Raw genomic sequence first — 13,129 nt, forward strand, 5'->3', positions numbered from 1 at the left:
TTTATTAGCAGTTTGGGGATATTTTTGGAAAAAAGATGGGCATACCTGCTAATGCATTGAATCTCTGCCCATGTAGAAATTATAAAAGATTCTTTTTAAGTAGAAATTGCCTGGATGTAGGACAGTTTAGGAAATATAAACCTTGGTTCTCTAACTGATAATTTTGAATGGCTGCACACTTTTTGTGTTTCTTTCTTAATCTGTAAAATAGACAAGTAAGTTTAGCCTCATCTCAGAAGTCTGGGTAGGGTTATTTGTGTGAGTAATAATTAATGCACAAGTAACTTGAAATAACATAAAGTGTATATATTTGTTTTTACAACTAGATTCTTCGAATTATGGAATCCATCTGGGAGGCAGAATCTTTGGACCTTTGTTTGTTACCATATGGTTGTATTTCTACTGGAAACAAAATAGGTATGAGATCACACTTAATGCAAGTAGAAACTCAGAATACCATAATTGTAGAAGTTCTGTATAGGAGAACTATAGACTGCAGTCTCAAGATGAACAGCCACTTCTCAAGCCTTTGATAAGCAGTCTTCAGCAGTGTGTTAGCAGTGGTTTCTGCCTTTCTGATGAGTATCATCTTACTGTTAGACTAACTAAACAGTGGTTCCTGTGCAAGACCAACTGTTTGGACAAATTTCCTTCTAATGACAACATTTGGTATGAAAATGTGGTGAAAGCAAATGACTATTTAAAATATATTTTAATAGGTTCATAAGAATAAAATAGAAAAAAGGATTAAAATAGCAAAACACATTTTTTTCTGACCTGAGCTTCATAGCCCATACTACCCAAACTATGTAGAAGCAACTGCCCTACTCAACGCATGTGCGGGCAGTGTTCCTTAGTGAGCACAGTTCCTGCAGCACAAATGATCAATTTTCCAGACTCCATGGTGAGAGAGATCAAAGAGTTGCTTAAAAAGTTTCCCGAAGAACAGTGTGATGATGTGTAGAGCAACCTGATCAGGTATGGAATAATCAGTTTAGATCCAAAACAGCCAAATTGGTATACAGTTCATACATCCTGATGGCTGATTCTTCATATATTATGCACTCAAGCACATTCACGTTGTGTCTACATTATCCCAGTTTCCTAGTATCTTGATAATGCAGAATTGACTGTAGAGCCAATTATGCTGACCAGTCCTTGAACAACTGACTAGAGGAAAGCCTCCTTGGTTTACAAAAATGGGCCATCACCAAATTAAGCTATTGTCCTGAAAAAATGCTTTGGCTGGTATAAACCAGTTTCTAAGTGAGACAGGTTTGCCACTACAGATCTGCAATTTAACCAGAGCTTGAACATATGTAAAAATTAGCAAGTTTGTTAAATCCTGTCATCTGTGGAGCAGGCAGTATGGTAGTAATTACATGGACTGATAAAATAATAATTAAAATAAATACTGCCATGTATCGCCTATGATCATCAGTTTTTCAGTTCTCTCTTTAGTTTTATGTATAGAAGAACAATGAACCAAGTCCCAGTAAAATTAAGAATTCTTTTTAATACATATCTGTAACATCCTTCTTCTCTAAAATACATTGCCACATAAATTTTTTATCATCCATTCTTTTGACTTCACGATTTCTCAGCAATGCAGAAAACCCAAATTCACTGATAAAACACTACATAGTATGACAGAAAAGAGTTTTCCTTTTCCTAGTGTAAGTGCTTTCAAATTAAGTAAATAATATTGATAAAATTCTAATAATAAAGGATGCAGAACAGGATATATGAAAAAAACTAATTGCACTTTAGATCTAAGGAGAGCTGGGACGGGGGGATTACCTATACTTTAGGTATGTTATAACATATCTAAGCTTTTAGACAGATTTTAGGATTTAATTTAATTTTGTAGAAATGATCTTAGAGCAGTCTAATACATTGGAATAATGGAAGAAGGTGAAGGAATTATGTCAGTGATTATAATATTCTTAAATTCAACTTACAGACTTCATTATTATTTCATGAATTCTTAATAGACTCCCCATTCTTTTATTTCAGGGAAATAATTGTTTATTTTCCTATATGTATATGGCAGATCTAAGAATTAAGCTTCCTCTCAGCACCACCGTAGGGACATGGTTAATCGCATAATGGTTCCTGTTCAGTTTGCTGAGAATACCTGCAGCCTTAGTTAGTAATACTCAATGTGGGATCCTTTGATGTAGAGCCTATGCTTGTTTGGAACATAACCAAAGAGTAGTGGCATGCAAATGTTCTTCCACAATATTCGTTTGTTGTCCTCTTCCAGGCTTGTTCTTCCTTCCCACTTAATATTTTCCTTGAAACTTGGGGCAGTTTTTGAGCCAGTTTAGTGACACAAGGACAGTACCCCATTCTACACTGAGCACTGGGAGACAGCCAGGTGTCTTTCAGATTTCCCAGTAATGGCATCCTCTCCTGTGCAGGTCTTTCCCAATCTGTTGATTTGTATGCAGTGCCATTTGCAACTTTGGAAACATCTGTACTCTCCACTGCTGCTGCCAAATAGATCTCAGTATGCAGATTTTTTTTTCCTGTATGTATCATGGATAAATGATTATGCCCTATTTTCACTCTCTCTGACATGGCCATGTATGTTCCTGGCTCCATGAGGTGATTACTCTGCTTACTGTATTGTATCACTGCCAAATTAAAAAAGTTCAAGCTGGCACATAATGTAAAAGTCACCTGCTTTAGTACCACGCATCTCCAGCACTTCCTTCCCATTGAATACAGTGCGGCTGAGGCCCTCTGTTGCAGTTCTCTAGGACTAAGTAAACCTACCAAGAGGCATACTTGTATTTCAAAAGGTTTTTCAGTAGAGCTGAAAATAAGCAAGTAGCTTTTCACCACAGTACCTTTGAAGTATTTTCTTGGGCAAAATAAGGTGTACAACATTTTGTGTAGGTTTTATACCACTCTTCTGGCACTGCACTGCAGAATGAACAGTACAGGGTTTTTGTTAGCATCTACTTTAAATCCATGGATCTTTCACACTGCTAATGAACATAACTGTGTTGTGAGAATCTTAAACGCAAAGAGAAGCAGAAGATGCTTCCTGCAATAGCTCCATTCCCCTGGAACTGAGAATCTCTTGGCCAGTAGAGGGAGATTATTGAGCACAGGCAAGGAAAGTGTTTTAATAGCTGGAATGTGATCTGGAACTTGCTTTGAGGAGGAAAATAGCAGCTTGACAAGCACAGACCAAAATGCAGAGCTTTTAAATTTGTTGTTGTTGTTGTTTGGCAGTCATATTTCCACATAATTTTATTATAAACAAAACCTCATCACTTTCAAGAGAAATACATCCGGGGGAGAAATTAGCTGTGGGTGAAGGCCAGGAAAAGATTACTACTTTGTCTTCTGTTATTGAAACATTGCAGAAAATACAGTAAATGCAGAAGGATAAGAATGTGAATAGATAGAAATTCATCAGTTTCAGGTAGAGAGATGAATTCAGATCAGAAACTAATTTGAATCCCTTTTAGGAAGAAGGGAAATTTTTGCTTGCTTGTTTTTCTTTGAGCTAGGGCTGAGCTCAAGCTTTTACTAGAAGACCGAGTTGAACTTAATCCTGAGAAGGAGAACATATTTCCAGTTCCCAGATCAACTGATCTGAAAAGTGACCTTCCCTCGCAGTGGCATGCCCAACACAAGGGCACTCTGCATTTGCTAGTCTGTCTGCAGAGGAGAGTTTCTGCTTTCTCTCTCCAGCTTCTTCATCGCATGCCTTATTAGCATGAACAGTGTAAGTCCTTGTTTCTGAAACCATGTTGCTGGGAGATGCTGAGTTGCCTCTGTGAGGATCTGTTCAGTTTAGCGACTTTCACACTTGCCTACTGTTCACCAACCCTTGCCTAGTGGGAATGGGCTGGTTATTTGATTGTGTTTCTCTCCTGATGAAGAACAGTGTGTTCGTACTGACTCTTCCTGACCTCTGAGTTGCAAAAGCCAGAGATTTCCACCAACAGTCTCACTGGTACACCTCTCTGTGTACCTCCAGCTCTACTCCTCTGCCACAACTCTGGCAACACATGTAATGCTGCAGTGTCTCTTCAGCTCCTCAGTCTTCCTGCGGCCAGATTTATGAAGTTGGAGAGAAGCTGCTGGAAACGTGAATGGTACCTGGGCTCATGCAAGGGATCAGGGCAGGAAAGGTAGTTAATATACTCAGGAAAAGCTTCATTCAGCTGGTCCTACCTCATCATGTGATTCTTTTCAATTTAAAAGGTTTTACATTGTCAGTGAAGAGTTCAGGATTGCCAAGTTAGTTATGAACGCTGGCTGGCTTCAAGTGGGAATGGTCACAAACCACTGTTGCTTGCAAAATAAGTATCTGCCTGCAATCTATGAAACTGTGCAGCTTGTTTTAAAAAACCCACTGTTTGAAATGTAATTTTCCATATTTTTAAAATGCTTTAATATAAATTTTTATTTCTTCCTTGTTTTCTGTAGGAATGATCGAAATTGTGAAAGATGCTACAACAATTGCCAAAATTCAACAGAGCACAGTTGGCAACACTGGTGCATTTAAGGATGAAATACTAAACCAGTGGCTCAAAGAAAAATGTGTGATTGAAGAAAAGGTGTGTTGTTTGAATTCTTAAGCAGGATTTTCAAATGCACCCAAGGAATTCAAGAGCACAGCACCCATAAGGTTGTGTTTGAGTTACCTACAGGAATTTGAAAAACTCATTCTTTTTCCCTGTACCCAGATGTGAGTTTCTGTGAAAAAGCCTTCTGCATCCAGCTGTTAGTCAGGCTCCTGAGTAACAAAATGCTTTAAAATTTTTTGACTCTTTTGTCAATGGTATTTACAAGTGATACATGGGGAGCAAATTCAGAGAACGTCTAGGAACACTGAAAGGCAGTGTGGTGTAGGGAATGTAAGTGCAGGCTTGGGTACCCGCAACTTCTGTATGCTTACTTTATCTTTGTTAAAGGGTAGAACCAGCTGTTTGTTGCAGCATATAAGGTGTGATGTGGCATAGTGATCTTAATCTCTGTTGTGCAAGTGTATCAATCAGAAGTTAGACAACTCTCTTATATAATACATGTCAACAGAAAGGTGTATGACTTTGAAGGAGTGTTAGTTTTTAACATTGAAACATTAAACATCTCTAAGTTTGGGTTTTTTTTTAGTTCCAGGCAGCTGTGGAAAGATTTGTTTATTCTTGTGCTGGTTACTGTGTAGCAACCTTTGTACTTGGGATAGGAGACAGACACAATGACAACATTATGATTACAGAAGCAGGTGAGTTTTTTCTTCTTTCTTGTTTCAAGAATTACATAGAACAATTGGGGGCTGGCTGTACTTCATAGGTATACGTTTTAATTTATAAATAATGAATTTAACAATTAATGAAAGGACACAATCTAATTCTGTCAGCCTTACTTAGAAGTTCAAGTCCTCCTGTGGCATTGAAACCTACTGTCACCGCTTTTGGCATTCAAATAGGCTCTAGATATTTATCATTAAGGTGATTATTTTCTAAGGGCGAGTTTGTTACATGGAATGTAAAACTCGTTTTTCACCTAGATATAAGATCTAAAAGCCAAAAAATGTAAAAGCCAGATGTAATGACAGTTACTCACCCGTCTGGAGTATGGATGTGGCTCTGACTGTGTTCAGTGGACTTGTATCTGATGTCAGAATTTAGATGTTACTGGAATATTTTCACCTCCAAAGAACATTAATGTTTTATATACCCTTATAGAAAACCCTAGAAGTGTAGTGTTTTGCTACTAAAGTCTGTGGGATGGTGCAAAGCCTCTTGAAAGAACCTGATTATTTTTTGTATTGCAAACTTGAGGAGTTGTTTCCGTGGCTGCACATTGTTTTATCCCTAGTTATATCTATGGAATCCCCAGAAAGGACCAAGAATGAGTAGTACTTGGGGAGTTTTATTTAGCCTAAGATACTCTCTTCCAGTTTCTTGATCTTGATAATTTGTGATTAGTCTTTACATAATGCTAAGAGACAGAAAATGGTTTTGAATTTAGTGAGAAGACTGTATGCTTAATATTAATCATATGAATCGTTAAAAGTTTTACTAGTTGTGCTTTGAAGGCTGGAGAGAAGAAAGTAGCCTGAAGGCAGAAATGAGCTAATTGAAGACTGCAATACAAAAGCTCACCGGAAGTCCTTGAGGAAAAGAAGACCAAAAAATGATTTAATATCAATGTAACTGCATATAGCATTACATATACTACATTATATAATGTCAGTGCCCTCTTGCAGAGAATAGGGGACAGGTCAGTAGGAAGGGAGAGAGAAAAAGAAAGGTCATTCTGTCATGAGCAGGAGCAGGTTACCACAGTGTCCTCAAAAGAGGTGTCTTGAACCATAGAAGAAAGAAGGATGCAACTCTGCAGTGTGTGTTAGTTTTCGGGTATATTTTGAGGACTGAGAAACTCTCTGAAATGGTGGAACATTTTGGGATGTTTCATCTAAGATTCACTATTAACTATATGCTTATATCATTTGATGTTTTAGTATACATTATTGCAAATCTGTGCAAATGCAAATCCTTGCATTTTGTCTGCCAATGAAAGTAGTAAAGTAATTCGCGCTCCATTTCTGTACATGTAGTGATCCTTAAAATGTGATTTTTTGTCACTTTCTTGGAACCTAATGACCTACTAGACTCTCCAGGTTATCCAAAGGGTGACAATGCAAACTTATTCTGCATATACAAGATGGTTTAGAAATGGATAATGTGAGAAAGAAGCATGTTCTTATGATTCACCTGAGTCCCCGGAGCAGGATAGTACCAGAATCCTAAGGGAGTTTGTAACATAATCCACAAGTTTTTTCCATATACTTATGTGCTGGGATCTGTATTGTTGTGGATTGGATGTACAAGCTTTACTTCACTGATTCTTGAGAAGTTGTTTGTGTATGTTTAGAAAATACAGCAGTTCTGCCAGCCTATTAAAGGCTGACAAAGATAAATAGAAGTAACTTTGCCAAGGAAACAGAGTTATATATGTAAAAAAGTAAAGACTGAGCACGTATACCAAAAACAGTTTGTTGTTAGTGTTGTGAATACAAGTAAATGTTACTGCAAGTTTGTTTTATTTCAGCATAACCTTAACTTCTCTTCTTCTTTATCAAGGTAACCTTTTTCATATTGATTTTGGACATATTCTTGGGAATTATAAAAGCTTCCTTGGAATTAATAAGGAAAGAGTTCCGTTTGTGCTAACTCCAGATTTTCTGTTTGTCATGGGGACTTCTGGAAAGAAGACAAGCCTCCATTTCCATAAATTTCAGGTAAAGGGTTAAAACTTAGCTGTAAATCAATTAAGTAGTGTTTTTACTCTCTGAGATGAACATTAGTGCCTTAGTCTTCAAAGGTCTAGGCTCTGAGGATTATGTTAATAGAATTTCACTGAATCATAATACAATTCTGAGATATTTTAGACCCAGCTAAGAGCAAAAATTATCTATAACATTATGGGAACTAGAATTCAGACATCCACAAAACCACTTCAAAAAGCTTCAGCTAGCAGCACACCAGATGGGCAGTCCTTTTGTTTCTTGTTTTGATTGAAAAATACTTTGTAGAGGACTTCAGTACCTGGGAAGTTAGAGCAGACTTGACTAGAGTCTTCTGTGTAGTATGAGCAGATGTTAGGCATACCACAGATGGCTATGCCAGTGGTGTCTCTCCTGATCCTGCCCTATTTTTCTGGGACTCAGCCTGCTGCTTTTGAATAAAAATTTGCTGTTATCCTACTGCATCAGATTTGGGTGTGTGATACAGATGGACTTATCCTCTGAGAGAAAAGAATGATGTTAAAAATTTATTCTACTGTAATTTCTACTTGAAAGTGAGCCCCTCAAAAATATTTATGTTTTTGCAAGATTGTGTAGGGGATTGGGGAACAAAGCAAAATGCCACTTACTATGTTTAACGGAATGGCTAAGAGTATGGCTGGACAGAGGTCTGGGGTGGTACTCCTGTGCTCATCTTTAGGGGCTTTAAATTTGCATCTGATTTAGAAAGTACATTCCCTGAGTTATCAGAAGGAAAAGTCTCCTCTAGACTGAGTCAGAGCAGAGTCCTAATTTAGATGTTCTGAACTCCCTGCAGATCAGCTAATCTCCTGTCCTGGTAAGTAGTCTGGTTTTCTAACCTAAGTACCTAGTTAAGATTCTTATTCTTGGACAGTGAAAACATCCCTTTGAACATGTGTATCTCTGAACATATACATAATCATACAGAAAGTAATGAAGCAATTGCCATCCCCATACCCAAACTTCTGAAATTCTGTAAACAACCAGCTGCTATTTTTGAGTCTTTATTTTGCACAAGGACCAGCTTTATCACAGTGCTAATGTTATCAAGGGGGGTTGTAGCTCAAACAAATCAAAAGCGAGGTGTTTATTGCTGTGGAAAACAGAAATGCAAAGCCCCTGTTCTTAAAGAAGTTTGTGAGACCTGTAGGCCATGTGAAAGTGGGAGGCTGAAACACTGAACCTCAGATATGTAATTTCACAGAAGACCTCCGGTCTGGAAGTAGAAAGCAGTTGAAAGTATGAAAGTGTGCTAATAAAGGATTGGAAGACTAGTAACTCCCTCATGTCTTCAGTGAGGTTAAGTCATGTTAGCAGACATGGATTATGAAGCTTTTTAGAGAATATCTGGCCTTTACTTCATAGCCCAAATACCAAAAGCAATAGGAAGAGATCTTGGTCTTAGCCTCTCTCCAATAAGCTATACCTTCATAATATAGCAGCAAGTGCTGAGTTTGAATACAAAATTTTATCACTCTGGAATAAATTCCCAAAATAAATACTGCTCCCATCCCACTCATACAGGCATTTTAGGAATGGCATGATAGTGCAAGTATCATTGCCACTAGTTCCATTAACCAGATGAAATGTGATGATGTGCTTTACTTTTTCCATTCATGACCATGGTGTGTAACCTGGTCCAGACAACAGTAATAATGACAGAAAAATATATGTTAATGTACAGTTCTGCTAGAGTAGGTACTATTTATAAACTGCTATTCTGATAGTACATTAAAAGGCTGTCTCAAAGATGAATAAAAAGAAAGTTAAAAGTAAAATGTATCCAAACAATTAAAGTAGTAACATTGAGCAAGATATGCATCACATATTTTGCTGTAAAAAATTGTTTTATTTGTATGATTGGAGTTCAAAAATAAGCAAAATGATAATTTTACATTTCAACTGGCTGATTTTATCATGTTTCGTAGTAATGAGGATTTCATTCATTGTGCCTGCTGACTCATTCAAGTATTAATGGAAAAGTCTCATAATTTATCTGTCATTAATTTTAAGAGCATCTCTCATTAATTTGTACTTCAGCTATGTTAAAATATATTGTACTTTAGAGGACTCCTTTATTTTTACATGCTTTAGTGGTTTTACTTTCTTAAAATATCTGTGGTTTTGTTTGGTTTCACCTATCGGATATAGTCCATACAGATGTTATAGTCATAAAACTATTGCATATGTCAGAGGAAACTAGCTACACAAGTAACTTTGATTAACGACCATTGCAATATAGTTACTTATCAGTGAACTTTCAAAACTGTCAGTAGCACAGCAATTGTTCTTAATCTAGCAATAAAGTTCATTTCTATTAGCTCTTAGTCTGAAATTTGCTTCCCTTTTTGTTTTTTTTCCTCATGATGGTTTAATGAAATTCAGATGCCAAAGGCTATTAATGACATTACAGAAATGTTTAATAGAAAGCAGTATTTGATGGCCCTCTCTCCTAATTGCAAAAATTTATTTAAGTGGAGCATGACTTAATCTGAAAAGACAAATATTTTTCTGTCCCATCAGTGAATTTTACAGCTGTTGTCGTAGTTTCCAAAATTCTCTTATTTTAAGCGTCAAATATATTTTCTTTCCAATCTTTGGTTGGAATCCATGCAACTCTTTTACCAGTATATACAAGCAACATTTTTACTTTTCTTTTGTAGAAACCCTTGTGAGAGTCCTATTTTATATCTTGTTATCCTTTTGAGCTTTGTATACCTAGTTATTATTAGTTAACCTAAATTTTTTCTTTGGTAGTGTTTCCACTGAATTTTGAATCTATTCTTTGATTCATTAATTTTTCATTGCTTTACTGACTTGATAATACAGAGATCTTTATTTTCAGTACTAATCAAATAATTTCTTGTGGTAGTACCTACAAAAGCCCATGTATATGATTCTCAAAGAAAGGTGACAGAAAGAAGGGTGTACAGTTGATCATCGAAAAATACTTTTTGTAGTATACTGTATTGGGAAGTAATACGTAAGTGAACTTGGATGGTTTCTATTATAAAAATGCCTGATCTTTAGGAGTCTAATATTTACGACAGTTTCAGGATCTCAAAATAAGCAATTATTCTCTGTTGCCTATTACACAAGGGGATTTCGAGTTCTCCTCAACTCTCCTCATTTTGCCTATGACTTGGATTAGTTAGCAGTTTGCTTCCTAATCCCATGGTAAACATCTACTCTTGACACATATGTATGCATTATTTTTGGTTCACTCTGCCTCTCTAAGAAGTGTAAAAATGAGTTTTCTTGCAAGGTGTTAATTCAAAATTCTGTTCTGTTCCTGCGTGAATAAATAACTGTAACAAATAGATGCAGATTTTTAAATTCTTTGAGTCCTTAAACTGCTTTTGAGATGTAGACATGCCAGTTTCTTGACTGCATAATTGTTCTTCTGTCTCAGACACCAGCAGCAGTGAGCTATATCATCCGACAGAAATGTAGAACCTTCTTTGATATAACTATAAAGAGCTTTCATCTCTTTCAAGAGGAACAAAATACACGCTAACTTCTGTGACAAGATTTCACTGTTTGAAGTTGATATATGTAGCAGAATTTCTTTTTCTCTGGTATTACAGAGAGAAAGTAATCCCTATATAGAGATGAAGGTGTTTTCCATTGTAAGTTGTGCTTTGACCATTGCAATTCATCTTCTGCTTTGCCAGAGCTATACTAACATTAGGTTTTGTAAGTGTGGTCTTATTTAGGGCAAGATTTATTTGGAAATGTAGAGTGAAAGATATAAGGGCCCAGGAAAAAGAAGGGGAAAAAGAAACCCTATAGACAGATTTCCAACATACCATCTTGCTTCAGCAGTATCTTCCTGACTTTTCTGATTATCCTGATATTGCTGATGTGAACTGGGATAGATATTAACATTATTTGTGCAATTCTTACTAAGGAAGAAAAATAGCACGCAGCTCATCAGAAATAAACCTAGCTGTACAACACTAATGAGATTTGGTATAATTTTATATGAGAAAAGTTGCATTTCTAGATTTTTTAAATGAATTCATGTAATTTTTTTGAAAGCTTAATCTGAATATTTAATTGGGTGAAAGTCAACATTGCTTAGTTTCGGTTTTAATAGCAGCAACTTTCTTGGAAATATTTTTCATCTGTTTACATTACTGTATTACAGGCCCAATTTAACATTCTGTTATTCAATTCATTTCTTCATTGCATTCTTTCCCTTAAAATGTTATTTGTAAAAGCAAATGACTAACAAATTTAATATAGTACATGATGATTTTAGTTTATGCATTAGTTATTTACCATTAAATATTCTTTTAAAAGGCATCGTAGGTTTTTTCAAGCTGTAGAAATTTCATTCTTCTAAAGTTTATCTTGTTAAGCACAAGTTACTTACAAATGGAAGTGATAAAGCAATAACAAAACCAATAATCCGTTGAATCCAGAACAACTGTGCATAAACATTGCTGTCCTACAGCGAGGCAGCATGCCTTAAAAATAGAACTGGATAAAATTTCTCAGAAGGACAAGCCTGAAAAATCTTCTTCATTAAGCCATCACCTCTCCAAATTTATAGACACATACATATAGAAAATGAAGAAATAGTCCCCTGGAGGTGCTGCTCTCACTGATATGCCAGTATCTTCAAATGGGAATATACCAGTCATAAAGGAAGATAATGAATTATTGCTGTCTCTTTAACAGTCACAGAAAGAGATTATATGACAGGGAAATTAATTTGAAATCTTTATGAAGCCAAGGTTTTATGCTTTAATAATTCATATAATATTATTAAAAAGAGTCTTTCGTTTTTACACCAAAGCAGTACTTCATGCCCCAAGATATGTTAATAAATGGAGTCATAATGAGCAACAGATGCAGAAGTCAGCTTAATGTTTCTGCTCGCATAAACAGTTCTATTGGATCTCCCTCTTTCTGACATATATTAGTAACTTTATATGGTTGGTTAGTGAGAATAGTTCATTCCTCAGTTTCTATGAACTTCCTAAAACCATCCCTTTCAGTTCACCTCATCAATTAACAAAACATTCCTTCTCTCTTACAGGACGTGTGTGTGAAGGCTTATTTAGCTCTTCGACATCACACAAACCTGCTGATCATCCTGTTCTCCATGATGCTAATGACTGGAATGCCCCAATTAACCAGCAAAGAAGATATTGAATATATTCGTGATGCACTGACAGTAGGGAAGAGCGAAGAAGATGCTAAAAAGCATTTTCTTGATCAGATAGAGGTTTGCAGAGATAAGGGCTGGACTGTGCAGTTTAACTGGTTTTTGCATCTTGTGCTTGGAATCAAGCAAGGAGTAGAAAAGCACTCTGCTTAACATTTTATGTAAATTAGCTGTAGCTGTGAATAGGGATTTAGTGAATCTATATGTTATTATTTATGCATTCCTAATAAATGAGCAGTCAAAATTGCCTTTACTTTGCTGGCAGCTGAAATGGATCTTCTAAAAAGGCAAGATAGATATTTTGCTTGCCCCTCCAGGAGATCTTCCTGTAGTTAAGATTTTGTTTTTAATGTCTAATGACACTGAAAATTGCTGGATTCTGTTAACAAGTTGCTTTGCTTATGTGGCCTGCAGTTTTCTTTTTTCTGTAGTAATAATTTCAGATAAATATGAAAAAAGGAACTGGAGTAAGATAGTAACCTCCAAACTGAAATAGAGATTCCTGTGACACTGTCTTAATAAGTTCATGAGAGTCAAGCCCTTCAAGTGGAAAAGTGTCTATTTATGGTCACATTGAAATCCCTGTAGGAAATTTCTTTTTCAGGAGGGCTTACTCTCAAGTAGCATGCATCCTTCCCTTTTGTCCCTTCCGT

The 13,129-nt window shown here is 36.2% G+C and overlaps 1 protein-coding gene across 1 annotated transcript in view; it reads left to right on the forward strand.

Moving 5' to 3' along the window:
* PIK3CG (phosphatidylinositol-4,5-bisphosphate 3-kinase catalytic subunit gamma) overlaps window positions 1–12,720 on the forward strand; it is a 31,121-nt gene extending 18,401 nt beyond the window's left edge. The window contains exons 7-11 of the mRNA XM_062599081.1: window positions 327–417; window positions 4,453–4,583; window positions 5,140–5,251; window positions 7,116–7,273; window positions 12,348–12,720. Coding sequence (XP_062455065.1) covers window positions 327–417; window positions 4,453–4,583; window positions 5,140–5,251; window positions 7,116–7,273; window positions 12,348–12,629 — 774 coding nt within the window. The 3' untranslated portion in view covers window positions 12,630–12,720. The remainder of the gene's footprint in view (window positions 1–326; window positions 418–4,452; window positions 4,584–5,139; window positions 5,252–7,115; window positions 7,274–12,347) is intronic.
* Window positions 12,721–13,129: the final 409 nt, after the last annotated feature.

This window comes from Rhea pennata, chromosome 1 (assembly GCF_028389875.1).
Source record: "Rhea pennata isolate bPtePen1 chromosome 1, bPtePen1.pri, whole genome shotgun sequence".
Taxonomy (NCBI): Eukaryota; Metazoa; Chordata; class Aves; order Rheiformes; family Rheidae; genus Rhea; species Rhea pennata.